Source organism: Terrapene carolina, unplaced genomic scaffold (assembly GCF_002925995.2).
Source record: "Terrapene carolina triunguis isolate 2854851 unplaced genomic scaffold, T_m_triunguis-2.0 Scaffold69, whole genome shotgun sequence".
NCBI lineage: Eukaryota > Metazoa > Chordata > Testudines > Emydidae > Terrapene > Terrapene triunguis.
Window position 1 is genome coordinate 42,876,594 of NW_020664420.1, and position 20,004 is coordinate 42,896,597.

Consider the following 20,004-nt stretch of genomic DNA (forward strand, 5'->3'; position numbering starts at 1 on the left):
CCCTGCACCAAAGTCTACTAAGAGTAGAGTGCTGTCCAAGTCTAAGCACTGCACTGCTTCGGCACTGCAGAACCCAGCACCATTAACTCTGTTACCTAGGGAAGTACCATAGAGTCTGGAGCCAGAGGGAGCACCTTAGACATCTGGGGTATCGCATCTTACTGATACCATCTCAGTACCAGAAGCATTTCGAATAGCCAGAGATCTCTTAAGCCTGTTGGTGTCAGTATTGCTGGCAGTTTGAGTCGCCACTGTCAGTGCCAGCAGACATGGGGAAAACAGCAAGGTCACTGCAGCGCTCAGTATTGTGCCAGTCCCATTTACCTCATATCGTTTGCCTTTCGGTACTGTCAAAGGGGAAACTTGCAATGCTTATCTCTTATAATCCTACTTACCATGGAAGGCTCATGAGCCAAACATCAGATATTAAGTGGAATTGTTACCATAAGACTGTCCTCCTTTGTCTAATGTACATAGTTATATAGTTATCTCTGGAATATTTGTTAATATGTTATACAATTTGTACAGCTTGAGAATAACTTATCTGGTAGCAAGCAGGAGCAGAGGGGGTATGGCCAGAGCATGTCAGACCATGCCAAAACGTTGATCTGACTCTGTGAACTGCAGAGAGATGGGGGAGTAGCCAGGATGTCCAGAACTGTGAGAGAGACTGCTAGCAGAAATGGTATTATCCTATCTTTCCTCATATCAGCTCTGAGCTTTATTACCAGTGTCCTTCAGACCTCATTTCTCAATATTTGACCACCCCTTTACACACACAAATGACAGTTCACTCAGAAGATAAATGTAATAGATAAGTACAGTAATTAAATTTATTTTATTTATTTATTTAACTCCTCACTTAACATTGTAGTTATGTTCCTGAAAAATGAGACTTTAAGCGAAACGATGTTAAGCGAATCCAATTTCCCCATAAGAATTAATGTAAATGAGGGGGTTAGGTTCCAGGGAAATTGTTTTCACCAGACAACATACATACAAAATACACACACACACACACACACACACACACACACACACACACACACACACACACACACACACACACACACACACACACACACACACACACACACAGTATAAGTTTTAAACAAACAAATTAATACTGGTACACATTGATGATGATTGTGAAGCTTGGTTGAGGTGGAGGAGTCAGAGGGTGGGATATTTCCCTTACTGCTAAACGATGAACTAGCAATGGGCTGAGCCCTCAAAGGTTAACTCACACACTCTGCAAGGCAGAAGGAATGGAGGGAGATAGGCGCATTTCCCTTAAGTACACTGCCTTGTTAATTAGATCAGCTTGCTGAGATGCAGCTGCTGCAAGCTCCTTCCGTCCTGAGCCCTGCTCTATGGAAGATGGGGTAAGCAGGGTGCAGGGGGGAGGGGGACACCCTGACATTAGCCCCCCTCTTCCTTCCCTCCCCCCAGCACAGCAAGCAGGAGTCTCGGGGAGCAGCTCCAAGGCAGAGGGCAGGAGCCGCACATGGCGGGGGGGGAGGGACACCGCTGAACTGCAGGCAGCTGCTGCACAGGGAACTTAGGGGAGTGGGGAGCTGATAGATAGGGGGCTGCCGGTCCACCCTGGTTCCAAGCCCCCACCAGCTAGCTGCAACAGGCTGCTCTTCCTGCAAGCAGTAGACAAAGCAGGCGGCTGCCAAATGACATTAGAAGGGAGCATTACACAACTTTAAACGAGCATGTTCCCTAATTGATCAGCAATGTAACAACGTTAACCAGGATGACTTTAAGTGAGGAGTTACTGTAGATGATTTAGTCATCTAGTTTCTTTTGATGTCATGGAATACGTTTTTTATAGGAGGGGTTTAACTGAGTGAAGGGGTAGAGGCTTCATGTACCAGGAGGGCATTTTGTGCACAGGAGGTAGTATTAAAAGTATTATTTGAGGTCAGACTTGATCTAATGGTTTCTTCTGACTTTAAACTCTATGAAACTATAAAACAGAACTCTAATTTACAAAAAAAAAAAATTGGCATTACTTGAAAGCTATTTTTCAGTAATAAGTATCAAAAGCAGCTATTTACTAATTGGTAGAATATAAAATTATGGTTTTCATTTTATTTGACCACTTCAGGAGTAAAGCATTTTAAGGCAATACTGTAAAGTAGGGCCTGTTCACATACTGTTTAACAACTATTAAGAAAACCAATCTCTTTCAGACAGGGACTTTGTGTCTTAGTGCCTCGTCTGTGTCTTAGTGCCTTGTCTATCACTAAGCACACTATACGAAACAAATTATGCTTTCTAAATCTGCAATATGTGTATCACATGGGGAATTGCTCTGTATGCATTTTAGTTGGTTAAAAAAACCCAAAACCCCCCACACCAGAAAATTGTTACCTTTTTCTCTTTCAGAAGAACTGATGTTCAGAATGAACCAATAGGGCCCTTTACTGATTTTCCTGTGTGCTATGCTGCACTTGGACGTAGAAAGCAAAACAGTAGTCTCCATTTTTATTTCTTGTAAAGAGTTAAATGTTGATTTTTAGATACTAGAGACAAGGTGGATGAGGCAGTATCTTTTACTGGGCCAACTTTTAGATATGTCCATCAGCCACTGTTATAGTTGAAGGGACTATGAAATTAAGGTATCCATTATAACATGGAACACACAATTTTTTCTAATAGAGTGACAGATAAAACTACATGCAATTTTCTTAAATGTCTTTGAATGTACATATGCTTCTAGGTGCTTAAGGAAACATATTAAACACAGTACAAAAAACAAAAATACAGAAAGAATCAGAGGTTTTCCTTCAGTTCACTTGGATTTAATACACTGCTTTCCACAATGAACTCTAGTTACCTTCCCCACCATTTGCCTCCTAGAAAGGATATTTACTGTAGACGACTTCAGAGTTCCACTTTGTTAAAATACACATAAAAATTATAATTATCTGGTGTGTGCTCAACACCAGGCTATAGGGGGAATAACAGCAAAACACATACAGTGGCACAAAAAGAAAAAAAGCTTTCTCTTTAGAAATGTTCGGTTTCTTTGACTGGCTATTTTAGGGTAACAGCTTCTTCTAATGGTCCTTCTCAATTTTAAATCTGGAAGTAAATGAAACTATCAATATCAAACTGTGTTTAACAGCAACTCATTTGTAGAGGTTTTGACAAGAATGATGATTATGAAAGTTGACTGGAAGTTGAAAATTCTGATTTAAATTGGGATTGGTTTCTGGAGTAGTGTCATCATAACTGATTTGGCTATAATCAGAAAAATGGCCTAAGGATAATAATGTCATTGAATAGAGGATAAAAACATCAATGATTTCTTCAGCAAATTTTGTTTTTGTAGTGTCTTGGTGAATTTTAGGGAGGGTAGCTGCTGGATTAATAAACATAATAAATTGTTAGCATACCATGTAAGTATAGCAGTTACATCTGTATCAAACGGATGTTCAATAATACTATAGAATTCATATTCCAGGTATCTTAAAGATCTTAACAAAGATCTGAGTTGGTTATTGTCTGATTTTAAATGTGCTCTACTTTGAGGTATTTCTTATATTATAAATGGAATTTTTTTCTTCTAAAGGCTTTGATTATTTTGCTTGTACCTTTGTAACATTATTCTGACACAAGAGGAACTTTTCCAAAAGTGCCTGAGTGAAATAGGAGCCTAAGTCTCAGTGACTTTGCAAGTTTCAAATTTTACCCAAGGTATACTGTTTGTTGCTTTCATTTGCCAAAATTTTATACAGAGGGAGATAACTTATATACAGCATCAATGACAGAGAAATTCACTTGATGCATCATGATAGAAAATGACACTTCACTGCAGCAAACTACACTAATAATTGTTAAAAATAGATATAAACTTTAAAAAAATCAGTGCTGGGGCAGAACCAGCAAGCCAACTATCAAAAGGGTGGGTGGGTGGGGCTATGAGTATGTGGAGGAAAACCTCCTATTTTGAATTCAATTTCAAGAAATTATCTCTCCAGGCACTCCTAAACTTCACTGTTTTGAAAACAGACACTATTGTGAGGACACAATAAATAGAGCCTAAAAATAAAATCCCATTTTAAAAAGATTTCTTTAGTCTTGCCTCTGGGTGGGTAGGATTTAAAGACCTGCTCTCTTGCAAGACTGCCTCAAAGGCCTGCACTCTTCTATGCTCCAGGTAGCATTCAGTGCATGTTGGAGAATTTAATACTAAGATTGACTTCTTGCAAATTGTTCAGGTGGCCATAGATATTAAATTAGGTAGCTTAGACCTAGGGTTATCACTGGCAAAATGGATGACTATATTAGAGTAGATATAAATGTAGGTTGGTACAAGCTAAAGGAACAAGAAGGAAAATAATATCTCACTGCACTAGTGTCAATGGTGGTGGTTTAAAAAAAAAGTGATCAGAAATCATGTCCACCCCCTTCAAGAGTGATAGCAGATTCAACAAGAGTCCTATTTATATCTATGGCCTTACTTAAGCATGTATCAATTGCAGACACCTGTAGAATGGCAGCTTGGTCCTCTGTTCATACCTTTTCTAATCCTTATGCCTTGGCACCTGCAGCACGATCAGATGCTGCTGTAGACAACGCAGTTCTCTCTCCTATATTGGACTGTGCTCCAACCCCTTCCCCCTTTTTTAAAGCGGTACTGCTTGGGAGTCACCTGAAGTAGAGTACCCACAGGGACACTGCTCAAAGAAGGAGAGGTTACTCACCCTGTGCAGTAAATTGAGTTATTTGAGATGTATGTCCCTGTGGGTGCTCTACTACCTGTACTCCTTCCCTTCTGCTTTGGAGTCTCCCTTGGTGGGATTTTGTGGTGGGGAAGGAACTGAGAGTCGTTCGCCCATGCAGCCCAACATAGTCTTAACACGGACATGAGGATGTGTGGGGCACATGCACGGGGCTGAATGGGCACCAACACCAGAAATCTCTGATCAGTGGTGCAGGGGGCAGGCATGCTTGAAGTGGAGCCCCCACAGAGAGAGACATCTTGCAGAACTCCAGTTGCTGGACAAGATGAGTAACCTCTCCATCTTTTAATATTTGGGACCCATACACAAAAAAAGGGCCCTCCTATCAGTCTGAAAAACATTCCATTCCTATTGTATGTATTATATAGTACTGTAACATCTAGGAACTCCACTGAAGTATCAAGATCCCATTGTGTTGGGTGTGGTGCAGACAAATAAAGATGATGCTCCCTTCCCCAGATAGTTGTCAGTCAGAAATGAACAGGTGGACAAAACAGAAATATGTTGGGGGAGAGTGGCCTCCCTCCTTTTGGGAGATACCCAATGAGCTGTAGGCTAGCTCAATGTCCTCAGGTCTATCATGTAGGAACTCTCTGCCAGCTTCATTCTCCACAGTGCTCCTTCCTGGGAACTATGGGGAGAGATCTGTCCATCTCCCAGGGATGGGTCCCACTGAAATGGGCTTCTCCCTTTTTAAGGCTCCTTCTCCAAGACTGATATGCGTTGCAGGTGTGGCAGGGCTGCCTAAACCTGAAACTGCTCTTTAACCCCTTCTTGCCTGGTGTACGATTTGTACACAGTGTCACAAGGAGTTATTCCACAACAGCCATTCCCGATGAACTATTCCTGATTTTGTGTGGATGCTCTTATTCCAGAATAAGGGTGGTTTATTCCAAATTACTGGTAGTTTAATTGTGGATTAAGCTAATTCAGAATAAGGGATTCTTATTCTGAAATAAAAGCGTTGACAAATGTAGTTAGTCAGGAATAGTAATCTGCTTGAAATTCACACCCTACCTTATTCCACATGAAGTTTCATGTGTAGAGAAGCCCTTAGCCAGGAAGATATCAGCTCCTTCCCTCTTAACTGTGTTGACTGTGAGAGTTTTTACAATTCTGAGTTGTAAAAATTGGTTTCATCACTAAAATCAGAAGAGAGAGTTCTGAAAACACTCAGGAAACTGATCTGGTGAGTAGGAAGGTGCCATTTTTAGGTAATCACTTTTGGGAGTATAACTTTAGTCATACAGAGTGTTTTATGGAGAGAAGGCAGGTTTTTAATTTAAAAAAAAAGTTAAAATTGTTTTAGAATCCCTCTTAGATTAGATGCCGTAACTGATGTCTTCATTTACTATCCCCTGGCTTCTTAGCAATAAAAAGAGAGGAAAGAGGAGAAAAATAGTGAGTTGAAGTCTGAGCCTTCTTTAGTTCGTAAAAGGAGATTAAAAATTGAAAACTAATGAGCATTATTTTTTTCATTCCAGTTTACGAGATGACAGAATTCGAATAGAAAGGATGAAAAGCATTTATTTTGAATACAGCCATGCTTTCCAGCTGATTACTGATTTTTATGCAAGAGGAGTGCTTGATACCACAGGTACTTCATTCAGAAAGTCTTTGAAATTTATAGTGCTGGTTAGTTGCGATATAGACAAATACAGGCTAGTACAATGGAGCTTGGACCGCTAGGTCTGACTAATACAAATATTTAATAATAACTACCCTCTGAACTGGTACATAGTTGCAAAACAAGTAAAGTAGCTGGAAAAAGGCAGAAATGTAAAGACTATGTAGTACTGTAGATATTTCTGAGAAGTTACCTCTATTATGTCTCTGACTAAATTGGAGAAGAATGAGAGTAGATGTGGAATTTCACAAATTTCAAGAATGATGATGTGATCTGGAGAAGTGAGCAGTAGGCTAGTAGTAAAGAATTCTTAATATTTTTCCCAATCTGAAGATACTTACTTTGAAAACTTAAATTCGCACATTGTGTAAAAAGTGAAGAAAATTTGGCAAAAACCTATGAAAATGTTTCTTAATTAACACTCTGCTAATAAGAAACAGTTTAAAAAGCACACTTATGCTTGTTTCAGTTTCTCTGCAGTAAAGTCTGGTAAAAGTCCTTTTTATGTTGAGCTGTATTTTATTGCAAAATTTGATACTGTTGGTATTGGGGTGGAGGTTATAGTAGAGAGTAATAGGCAAAAGCAAAATTCTACTTTCATAAAGCAACTTTACAAAACAGGTCCTGATCTGCATGGGCAATCATGTGCACCCGTGCAGAGCCAGTGCCACCTTCATGTATCAGATTGCAGGATCAAGGCCTTAGTCTGTAAATTTATAAATCATCTGGACTGATAATCAGCAATTTCTAGGGGAGAGTGGGGGGAACTGAGTGCAAAGTCCAGTATTTTATATCCCCATTTGCATTGGAACAACACAGAAATTCATAAACTGATCTGTCCCAGTTTGTAAATGTTATTTTAAAAGTTCATTTTTGTTGTTTTATAAACAATATTTTTAACGCTTTCACAATAAAAGCTTCTATTTGTACTTGACTGAATTGAAAAATAGATAATCATGTCTCAATTTTTAGTGGCAATCATTTAACAAAGGAAATCATATTTTTGCAGGTTCTCAACTGTCTATAATCCTAAACTTGGATAAGCCTGTGATTTGCTCTTTGGCAGCAGTAATTATGTACCTCAAAGAATTTAATTTGGAAAAGATACTTTACAACCCGAGGTAAGTTATTTTATATAAATCTCAGAAAATCAAAATAATGATAAAAATGTGCCAACTGTAAGGCCCTACTTGAATCGCGGGATGATCTTCAAATAATTATGGCTGAGTTGCAGACAAGACATGGAAAATTGCGGAAAAGTAATAATGGACCTTTATTAATAGCAGTAATTTGGAAAAGCCAGAGTAAACCTATTTGTTTAAGAAAAACACTCAAGTATTATGTTATGCTCGCTAATGTTTTTGATAGTCAGACATTTTGCTGCAACTATATGATGTTAATTAAAAAAAAGTACAATATTAAAATTCAGAAGACTAAAAGTCTTAACACAATTACTGTAGAAATCAAGTCCAGTCACTTTAGCCTTTTACATTTTACAGGCATTGAATGTTAGTGCAGTACTAATTGCATACTCAAAATGTATGCAAAATTGTGAAGTGTGCAAAGTAAGCTAATTAAAATCAGAATTGTGGTTGAAGCCTAATATTGCAGGATCTACAATTTCCGCAATATTGCGAATGAAGTAGGGCCTTAACCATCTGCCATTTTGTGAATTCTAGCTGGCAACTTCCCTTCTACAAAATTACTGCACCTGCTTCTGGGATAAACCTGGTCTTTGTAAACATGATGTTCTACAGTTGAGTTCCTAATTAACACTAACAAAACATCAAGTGATATTCAATAAAAATCATTAGAAAATAGGAAAGAATACGCTTGTAGTCAGTACTAACAATATTTAAATTGGCTTGTACTACAGCCAAATGTAATTAAAAACAAACAAGCTGCAGAAACTGATACTGTCATGGGAAATGAAAAAGTTTGTTAATAAAGCCCAGACATCTTATCTCAACTTTACTTCTGTTTTGTTTCGTGGACAAAAGTCTGCTGCTGCATTTTAAAGATTTTTTATGACGATGAGCCTCACCGATATTTTATTTTCCTGCAAAAATATTTCACGCACTTTCTCTTTAGCTTTTGAAGCACATGTGTATTTAATGTATCCAAATGTTTATGAGCTTTTTGAGTCTGTGAATCTAGTCACCTATTTAAAAATTTAAAACACATTGACAAATCCAGGGAGTTTAGTGGGTGGTACCATATTGGTGGGTAAACTACCATGTAATAAGTTTATGGGAAAGACATTAAATGCATAGGCACTGACTTCCCCTCTAGTTGGGGGATGCTCAACCTCCACTCCAGGTCCTGCCCCCATTCCACCTTTTCCCCCAAGTCCCCACCCCTGCCCCGCCTCTGCCCCATCCTGCCTCTTTCCCGGAGCGTGCCCCATCCCTGCTCCTCCCCCTTCCTCCTGGAGCTTCCTACACGCCATGAAACAGCTTTGTTCTCTTACAAAAATCTAGTTTCACTACCTCACTGTCTTGTAAAAATAATGTGGGCAGGTGGACAGCAATAGTGGGCGTGACAATAAACCAAAAGAATACTTAGGTTTAGTTGGTAGATTTCGCAGCTGACAAATGTCCTTTTCACTATTGCAGACCTTGTTTGGAAAACTTAGAATTTTTATGCATTACAGAGAATTTTTAAAATCTGAGTTTTAGAAGAGATGATATTTGGGCTTGTCAATCTCTAACATTTTTCTAATATTGGGTTGATTCTAAACTGCTTACGCTTATAAAATATACATGGTGTAGAATAACATATTTGCATTTTTGGTTTATTTGGATTTGGTTTGCTCCTACAAAGCCCCCCTTTTTCCTCCATCCAAAAAAATATACAAAATATTAACAACGGAACACTCAGCAAGCCTTGTAGATCTGATGAGAAAAAAAAAGCCTTATGATACCTCCCCAACTCTAAATATCATCTCCCATACCAACATGCCAAATCCCTCAAGCAGCATCTTAGTCACAGCACTCCAGTCCATCCCACAAATCAGATTTACCTGAAAAAAGCCTGTTGAACAGGTAGGTCCATCTTGTTGTGTGCAGAAGATCACCAAATATGAGTACTCATAAACAAAGGAGCAGAGTGAGTTCTAAAGTCAAGGACCTATCATTCTTGAAAGTGTTGTATTGCCATGGACGGTGTTGGCTCAAGTGCCTTGGATGATTTCCACTGCTGCAATAACACACACAAAGGCAGATGTTCTCTCAGTGGACCCAAAACCTATTAGGACTTTAAACACCTTAAATTTCACCTGGAAATCATTCAGTAGTACAGGTGCAATGTACTCTCAGTGTTAGACCTTGCTTAACAAGTGGGCTGCCACATTCTGCACTAGCTGCAAGTTCCAAATTGAGTATAATTACAGAATGGGAAGGAAAAGGATTAATGTAATAGGTGAATCTTGACATAACAGGCCTGACCTGAATGTATGAACAAAGAAAGCACCTGAATGGAAAGTTTAAAGATTTCCTGATATCCTAGAGTTACACTACAAAGAAAATGCATAGTGTTGAGGTAATTGGTGATATTGTACTAAGAAACTTGTCTTCTGTTATACTTCGTTGAAAGAAGTGATGCCGGTCACCGATACTACCTTGACTATCTGATATGGGGACTCCCTTTCTAGTAGCTACTTGTTTCCTGGGGCTCTGCTCATTGTCAGTAACATGTTACATATAGAAATATTGGGCCAACTACAACTTCAGTCATATTAAAAATAAACATTAAAGATGTCAGTAAAATAGTCTATAAGGTTAATTTCTGGAAAGGGAATGCATTTTATGCAGCGGGTATCAGATTGTTATTTTCTGCAATTCTACATGAAGCAGATAAAATAAATGCTTCTGCCACACTGACAGACAACTTAAAGTTGCTGAGAGAATTTAGGTCAATGAGCATCTACTGATGACTCAGTGAGCATGATGTGTGCTGTGAGATACAACTTTCAGTCTAAGAAGTTTATAGATTTAATGGAAGCAGGCTTAGACAAAGGAAACATTCCTTTGAGTTATGAAGAGCTCCTGCAAACTGCTAAACATCAGTTTTGACTGCTTAGAGAATCATGGAACTAGTTTTCAGGATAGTTTTTTCCCACATAAGTAATGAGGTGATTTCTCTTGCGTGAAGTACTCCAGATTTGTTATTACTCTTCAGGAGAGGCTTTTAAATACAACAGTGAATAAGGAAACATCTCTATTACAGAGGCATATTCTAATTATAATATTGTAAGACTAGATGACCCTTTATTTCTGTGTGATTTCTATCAAAAGGGTGAATAACATCTAGCAGGAGATTTTCTGAGGCACAAAGGGCAGTTAGGCACAGAATTTTAATTGAAAATCAGTGGGAGTTGGGTGCCTAATTCCCATTGGCGCATTTGAAAACCTCTTTAGTACTTTCAACAGACAAAGAGCATGCTGGTTGTAATCTTCGTATTGGTTAGCTCTTAGAGCACCGTTTCCTAGAGTTTGGTGTCAGTTATTTGAAAGGAATTAACCAACTTCCAGAAAAATGTCCTGTTTGAGTAATTTAGAGAGTACAGTGGGGACCAGTGGCCAGTAAATGATGCAACTTTCAGGATCTGCAGTCAGAAATATTTCATGTGTATGCATTGTGGATACCATCTCAAAACTTTCATAAACTAAAAAAGAAGAGTTTTAAGGAGGAAAACTTCAGAATAACTGAACAAGAATTTTATCCGGTGAAATTCACCCCCCAGTACAAAGTCTATGCATGACGTAAAGTACCACTTAAGCTCTTAGAATAGGGTTTATATGGGGCATGCACCTTATGCTGCACACCTTCTGTACAGAGAGGGTGAATTTCATTGTTAGTTACTCAGCAAGATCTGCATTGTGCTCCCTTTTCCTTTATATCTTTCCTCTTTTCCATTTTGTGGACAGCATTACACTTATATGCTGAATGACTCTAGCTGCCAGAAAGCAGTACACAAAGTAGTCATTTTTTTAGCCCTTTTTAGGACTAACTTTGTCCTCTCTCCTCCTTTTTCTTTTCATTCTCAGCCTAGAACTTTTGTGCATCTATTCTGTCCAGTCTGCCTCTCCGAAGTGGTGTGTTCTGGCAAATAGAAGAATGAAGAAAGTAAATGAAAGAGAATAAGAGATTAGTGGAGTGAAGATGAGGGATAGAAGGTGCTTGCCCTTATATGGGAGAAGTTCTCTATGCAGCGTAATCATTTAGCCTGTTTGGATATTACCATATTACTACAGTGATGGGGGTGGGTCAGATACCATGTAGGTAGCGCTCACAAGTAGATAGAATCCCTGAAGGAGAGAACCAGTCAATAGCCAAGACTGATGGTGGGATGTTCTCCTTCAGTCGTGTCTTTTATTCCTAGGGTGCTGTTACAACATCTGCCCTAGTGTGATCTGCTCCTATCTCTGAGCTCCATTTCCCCATGTTCTGGCTGTACTTAGGAGCCTTCCCTTTTTGCTTTCCTGATTTAACTACAGAGTTACTGTCTTACAGCAAGTATCAGAGGGGTAGTCGTGTTAGTCTGAATCTGTAAAAAGCAACAAAGAGTCCTGTGGCACCTTATAGACTAACAGATGTATTGGAACATAAGCTTTCGTGGGTGAATACCCACTTCGTCAGACAAAGTGGGTATTCAGTCACATTAGCTTATGCTCCAATACATCTGTTAGTCTATAAGGTGCCACAGAACTCTTTTTGTTGCTGTCTTATAGCAGTAAAGGCAATTGGATGGGGTGAACTGAGGTATCATCCTTCCTCTGTCACTTTGAGAGTCCTGTACTAATTCAGGATAAATCAGAGAGCGGTTATCCTGTTCCCGTCAGTTCTACACAACCCTGATTCTCAAAGCTTCAGGGCCTGGCTGTCGGACTTACCGTTATATTCTGGGAATCCCTGGACTCCTGTACCTAGTCCCCATCCACATCAGGGTTGCTAGCCTTGTGCCACTCTTCACTGTTGAGCTCAAGAGTCAGGTTGATTAAACACAAAACTGCCCCTGGAATTTGGGTCCCACATTACTCAAGCTTAGATCGGTACATGTCTTTATCATACCTATAATATGATGTTTCTGAGAAGTAAGCATGGCATGGGGCTTATGTGATGCTGTCTCGGGGAGTGCAGAACTATAGGACACTGTTATCTCTGCCTCAAGAAGAGAGCTTGCTTCCTGCCACACCAGTCTATCCACCTCACCAGCAAACTCCTCGAGACTGTGAGTCTTAACCTTGTCTTGCAGGCAACATTCAGTCAACCCCTGTGTGACATTTTCCGGGATATAATCTGGACCGTTGAATAGCTATATCCCCTTAATTTGCTTTGCTATGCTATGCAGCCACAAGGGACCTGCTTAGTCTCTCCATACCGGTATCACCAGCAGTAGAAGGCCCAAGGATGGTACCAGTACCTCCTGCTGATGCCTCACTATGTCAAGATCCTGCGGTACTGCTACCCAAGCTTATGCAAAAGCCTGCGCTCTCGAGAGGAAAACCTCCAGTGATTTTTCTGGTACCACCATCCCTGGGCTCGCGCTACCTCTCACCAGACCCATCTGGATTTGCCACTCCATTGTCAGAAGTATCCCACTCTTCTTTGGTCTTGGAGGTGAGGTCATCTGTATCCCATCCAGGATGGGTAACATACCCTCTCATCAGAGACTTTGGGACCATGCGCCATGCAGCAACCTCCCTCTAAAGATCAATGGCCCAGGCAAGGATGGGTTCCAGGTGCATATCACCGGCTGTTCTGGATGCAATGGGGGCATTCTCCCTCCAGCTAGGACCCCGCTCCCCCATGCTGTATTGCTCACTGTCATGGAGAGCACACCAAAAACATTGGCACCGAGTGCATCATTCACTGGTACCGAGCAGATAGAAGTCACCCAGGCAGCTTCTTCACTGCAAGTCAAATATCAGCCACCACCCTAGATGCATGCTGTTTCCTATACCTCATCACCAGATGAGGCTATTATGAGCCAACAACTGACTCACCACCAGAGGACCACAGGGCTTATCAAGATCTTGTGAGAAGGGTGGCTTCTGTACTTGACACTGAGACTGAGGAGGTGAATGAAAGTGCTCACAAGTTGGTAGATATTCTGGTATTGGCAACCCCAGCCAGGGTAGCTTTTCTGATTTTTATGGAGCCATTATGGAATCAGTTAAGGCTCTTTGGTAGACACCCACCTTTTTGCCTTCCATCACAAAACAAACTGAGAGGAGATACTTTGTCCCCTTGCAGAGATTTGAACATTTCTGCTCCCACTCCCACCCACCCGGGTTCTCTTGTGGTGGCAGCTGCCAATGAGTGGGAGAGACAAGGACAACATGCTGGACAAACTATTCCTCAGGAAGTCCGCAACTCAGAAATGCAAACCAACAGGCACTCCTGAGTCGTTGTGACTTCACTCTCTTGGGGAGTGTTATAAAATTTCAAGACAAGTTACCAGAGAACTGTAGGTAGGAGTTTGCAGTCATGGTGGTAGATAGTAAGCTGGTCAGTAGGACCACTTTCCAGAACAGTTTGGACAATGCAGATTCAGCTGCTTGAACCATGGCATCAGCTGTTACTATGAGAAGGTGTTCGTGGTTGTTGTCATCTGGGCACCCCCTAGAGTCCAACAGACTATCCAGGACTTTGCTTTCAAAGGTCCCTAATTGTTTTCAGAGAAAAGGGACAACAGGCTTCATAACCTTAAAGAAAAATACTATTTCTTTTGTTTATCTTTTTTATAGTGCAAATATTTGTAATAAAAAAAATAATATAAAGTGAGCACTGTACACTTTGTATTCTGTGTTGTAATAGAAATCAGTATTTTTGAAAATGTAGAAAAACATCCAAAAATATTTATAATACATTTAAATTGGTATTCTGTTGTTGTTTAACAGTGTGATTAAAACTGCGATTACTCATGACTTTTTTTAATCTAGTTAATTTGTTTTGCATTAATTGCATGCATTAACTGCGATTAATTGACAGCCCTAGTATTTATTTTGTATTTTTCTGATCTTGCATAATTTAGTTAATATGGTTGGTAGTTCAGCCAGTTCCTAGTTGTTCTGGGTACTGATGCCTGGTACCAGGGAATGCTTTGGTCTCCAGGCTTTACGTCTTGCAGTGACTGCAGAAAATCCCAGCCGATGACTGACCCTCATTCTTGGTGTTTAACGTGCCTCAGCGAGGGTTGTGTCTGTGACAGGCACCAGATCTGCAGGGACTTTAAGTCCAGAACAATAAAGGATAGAGATGAGACTTCCTCACCTTGTCATGGCACCCTGCGTCTGCCTTCAGAGCCTTCCCGCTTGGAATGGGTATTGAGTTCATCAACTTCGGTTAGGAGTACTGCTCCAGTCATTGCCAATTCATGGCGTGTCTCTGCTTCCCTGGTGCCAAAAAAGAAACACCGGCAAAGGGGTTCCAAGGACTCATCCAAACGATTGAGCTCTTCGGCACTGTCAACCAGCAAGCATGAGGGAAAATGGGATAACTGATCCTCGGAGAGGAGGTGCTCCGCAGAGCTGATATCACCTCATGCTGGCTCGTCAACTCCAGCACCCAGGCTGGTGCCGTTGAGACAGACTGCTGCTGGGGTATCATCTCAGCCCCTGGTACTGCACCCTTTGATGCAACAACAGCAGCATCAGGGGACCCTCTTGGTACCAATGACAATGGAGGCGTACGCAACGGTGCAAGATCTTTGTGCCTTTCAGTGCCAGATTTCCTGGTGGTGCAGGAGTTCACTCATCTGGTGCTGGTGTCACAGCCTTTGAGTGTGGTTCAATCGCTGGTACTGCAGCCTGCTTCAGTTTGTCCAGTACCTTGCATGGTACCATCAAGAAGCAAACCTAGCATGTTCTCCCCAGTGCCTGCATCTCTGAGGGCTCACTTTTGAACCTTGCCACTGAGTGATATGGCGCTTCCCTGGTCTGGAGACTCTTTGTCTTACATTTGATCTAAGCTTCAGGAAATGGAGGCAGGGTACTTTCATTTATGTTAGTTCTGGAACTTGCTGTTACTGCTTGCTGGACATATTTTGTATTTACAGTCAGAGTTTAAGGACAGAAGGGATCACCAGGTCACCTAGTTTGACCTCCTGTGTGTCACAGGCCACCAACATCAACCCCCCAGCACCCACACACTAAGCCCAGCAACCAAAATGAGAGCAAAGTATTACAACTGTTTATTTATAAATTTATTTATGTAATATCCAAATGCATCCTTTATGCTTTAAGGAACAGGTAAAGAGACAGAGTCCCTGAACAGATGTGCTTGAGTGGTGACAGAGTTGAACAGCATACTATGACAAATCTGAACACATCAAATGGAAATAAAATTCTGTTTGTCGGTTATTCACCTACTGGATCTTAAGAAGATGTGGTGCGATGTTTTTGAAAAGTTTAGTAGGACTCAGGTTTGGATAAAGATACTCAGAACCAAATGAAGAGAACTCCTACTTAATGCTTTGCTAATAGCAACCGCTTGTGGTTGAACATAATAAAAGAATAGCATTTAGATTTAGTTGGGGTTGGTCCTGTTGTGAGCAGGGGGTTGGACTAGATGACCACCTGAGGTCTCTTCCAACCATAATCTTCTATGATTCTGATTGTTTTGCTGCTCATAATATTGTATATTTTGGAAGATGCAGTTGTTTTGCATATGAGATTGTTTTGGTATTTGACTTTATCTGACTTTACCAATGAAAAGGCATTGTAATCCAGAATAATGATTATTAGTAATAATTATTTTATTCAGTGGCATTAACATGAAGGTATGCATTTTATAGACACGTTAGAAAACACAGTTCCTGCCCAAAAGAGCTTACAGTCTAATGGGAGGGAGAGATTTACACCTCCACCCCGATATAACGCTGTCCTCGGGAGCCAAAAAATCTTACCGCGTTATAGGTGAAACCGCGTTATATCAAACTTGCTTTGCTCCGCCAGAGTGCGCAGCCCCGCCCCCCCCCGGAGTGCTGCTTTACCCGAATTCATGTTATATCGGGTCGCGTTATATTGGGATAGAGGTGTATTTTGTAAATCCTATCTGAAAAGTCATTCTCTCCAAACTAAGAGTGCCCTAGATTTTGTACAAGGAGCAGTCAACAGTATTATTAAGCTAGACAATCATGACTTCATTTGTCAAAACATGTTAGTGAATATTTTGCGCTCCCTTTTCTGTCCCGACCACCACACACCTGTGTCTGAGTATAAGGAATTACTTTCATATCTTACTTGATAACTTTTTAAGATGGGCTTCATTCTGTGAGTTGCTTTTAATTGCTGTACAAACATTAGAAACCTGTTAGTCTGTTCTGCTGAGTAATATGTCAAGAAGTCAAAGCAATATCATTTTGGTCATGGTAACATCATACTAAAAGTAGGATGGAATCATTAAACATATCCTGATGTTTGTTTTCCCCTAAATAATTGTGATGGCAGATTATGATCAAATCTATTCTTAGAACTCAGAACTCAGGACATCTGTGTTATCTGTATTGCACATGCTGTTTAGATAGTGGGAAATAAACTGAAATTTGTTCTTCTATTGAAACATCATAGAAACTTCCCTGGACACCGGTAAAAGAATACATGTCATTCATTTTCCTGCTGGCCTACAGATGGGAGGGGTGGCTAGTGTGCTGGACTAGGAATCTGAGAACTGGGTTTTATTTTGAGCTATGTTGTTAGATCATTGTGCGACCTTGGATTAGTTGCTCAGATGCTCTGTGCCTTATTTTCCCTGTCAGTCACATGATTGAGATCCTTAGTTGAAATATATTTATGTGTAGTTATTTTATTAGTGTAGTTTATTTGATTTGATTTCCATTTTTACTTGATTTTGCACCACACAGCCAATGTTTGATTTAAGATGTTTGTGTTTCACTGATGTCTCTTTCTGCACTGGCAATATGACGTCTGAAATGTTTTTTCCCAGTAACTTTAAACAGTTATCAAGTGAAGCTGAATACATGACAATTAATGGGACAACACTGAAAAATCTGGAAATCTTACAGAATCAGGTGAGGAAAATGTAATAATTTATTGATAGAGTCTGACATTTTCCAAGCTGTCTATAGAATTTAACTGCACTAATCCCAACGAAATTAATGGAAGTTGTGCATCTAAATCCCTTATGCCCATTTGAAAATCTCACCCAGAAACTTTAAATGCTTTTAAATAGGAACAGATTGTAAAGGGAGAGAATTTTCAGAGCCACAAATGGCAGTTAGGCCTCAACTTCCATTGATTTTCTAATGGGAGTTAAGGATCCCACTGCCACAGGTGCCTTTGAAAATCTCCTCCTGAGTCTGGAAGCTCTTGAGCAACTTCATTCCAGTCATTTTAGTGTGGGGAATTTTTTTTCCCACTGCCTCCATTTCAGTGGCTCATGCTTACAAACCTCATTTAATTTGTTGAATTCATCTCTATCATTTTGTGAGGTAGTCTTGTGAGAAAGCATGCTTGCTAAAAGAGGGAAAAAATAATCTTAAATATCTTCTGACTCATTGTTGAAGATATTTTACATAACACTTTTGCATACAAATGGCCCTTGTTTAATTCTAGTATTTGTAAAACTAAACGAAATGCATTTTATTTAATACTTGGATTGGTGTAATTATTTAAGGTATATGTGCAATTATTCAATTAATAAAAAACAGTCTTGCTACTTTTACCATAGACTGATATGAAAACAAAAGGCAGCCTATTGTGGGTCTTGGATCATACCAAAACTTCCTTTGGACGTCGGAAACTAAAGAAATGGGTGACACAACCTCTTATGAAATCCAGGTAAAGTAACTCTTTATCTTAGAATTAGCCTGCGCTTTATGAATCATAATGCTTGCTGAGCACAGCTTTATTTTTTCATAAGATCTGAGGCCCGTAGAAAACTTAGGATAGGTAATTAAGTGGTAAAAGTGTGATCTTCATGTTATGTTAAATTGTGAACATTGTAAATCTGTCAATTTCTGTTTTGCCACAGCACACATAAGAAGGTTCTAATAACAATAGGAATTTAGAAATTGTCATACAGAATCAGATTAGTGGTCCATCTAGACCAGTATCTTTTTCTCTGACAGTGGCTGATACCAGACGCTTCAAAGGATAAATATGGAGATATACCTATCTCATAGAACTGGAAGGGACCCTGAAAGGTCATCAAGTCCAGCCCCCTGCCTTCACTAGTAGGACCAAATACTGATTTTGCCCCAGATCCCTAAGTGGCCCCCTCAAGAATTGAACTCACAACCCTGGGTTTAGCAGGCCAATGCTCAAACCACTGAGCTATTCCCCCCCAATAAGCTGCATATAGGGAAAGTTTCTTCCTAAGCCTGCCACTCAGTGCTTGGCCTGTGCCTTGAAATGTGAAGGTTTATATCCCTAATTTATTTTATTCTATTAAATATAACTGTGGATATTTTTGTTATGTCTCTAAATCATGTGTTGTATAGAAAAGTATTTTCTTTTATCAGTTTTAAATTTGTTGCCTTTAATTTAATTGAACATTTCCTTGTTCTTGTAGTATTTGACCGAGTAAATAGGAACACCTGATTTAACTTCTCTGAAAATACGTTTTTTGTAATACCTCTAGCGTATTTCCTGTTGTTCCTCTCCTCTTTGAACTGAACTGTCTTGGTCTTTCTAATATCCCTTCATAGATCTTGTATGGGGCCTCTATAGCAATACTGGAATACAAATAAATAATAATAATAATGAATTCTTTCCATGTCTTCATCTGTTTTCATTGCCTGTCTTTGAACTTCCCCATTTCTTTTATATCTGTTGAGACTAGGATGTTTGGAATTGAACCTGGTATTCCAGCTGAGGTCCTACCATTGATATAACGTCACTCTTTTTTGTCCCATTCTTTATACAACCTAACATTTTGCATGCTTTTCTGACTGCAGCTGAAAATTGAAGAGTGGTCTTCACTGATCTGTTTTGACTTGGCTAACCTAAATAATTTTATTTTATCTGGAAAATTACCCTCCATTTGCCTCCCTTTACATGTTTTAGAATGGAAGCTTGAGGTATCCCATTGTTATCTTTTTGCTTTTTTGATAATTGACCATTATTCCTACGGTGTTCTTTGTTTTCTGTCTCAGCCAATTTCTAATCCATTATAGTATTTCACCTCTTAAACCACGACTGCTTAGTTTCCTTGTTAGTCTGTAGTACATGATTTTTGTCAGGGGCTTTTAAAAATAAAAAAAAAAATTACATCATCCAGTTCTCCACTGCTTTGTTGGCATACTCAAAGAACATAATATGCTAGCGAGTTTCTTTTTTCCTTTACAGAAGCCATGCTGGTTATCATATCATATTCCTTATAGATATTGTATAATTTCTTTTAGTTCAACCAGTTTTTCTGATACTAACGTAAGGTTCTCACTGGCCTATAATTCCCAAGGTCACCTTGAATGCTTTTTTACAAAAGTAAATATAACATTTAGTACTCTCCAGAGCTCCAGTGTAGCATCTGATTTTAATAAGGGGGTGAGATAGCTCAGTGGTTTGAGCATTGGCCTGCTAAACCCAGGGTTATGAGTTCAATCCTTGAGGGGGCCATTTAGGGAATTGGGGTAAAAAATCTGTCTGGGGA

The 20,004-nt window shown here is 39.7% G+C and overlaps 1 protein-coding gene across 2 annotated transcripts in view; it reads left to right on the top strand.

Annotated features, from left to right (window-relative positions):
• Positions 1–20,004, top strand: part of MSH3 (mutS homolog 3) — a 197,753-nt gene that overhangs the window by 58,053 nt on the left and 119,696 nt on the right. For both annotated transcript variants that reach the window (XM_026649155.1, XM_026649156.1), the window contains exons 9-12: positions 6,245–6,357; positions 7,397–7,508; positions 17,338–17,422; positions 18,082–18,191. In XM_026649155.1, the coding sequence (XP_026504940.1) occupies positions 6,245–6,357; positions 7,397–7,508; positions 17,338–17,422; positions 18,082–18,191 (420 nt within the window). The remainder of the gene's footprint in view (positions 1–6,244; positions 6,358–7,396; positions 7,509–17,337; positions 17,423–18,081; positions 18,192–20,004) is intronic.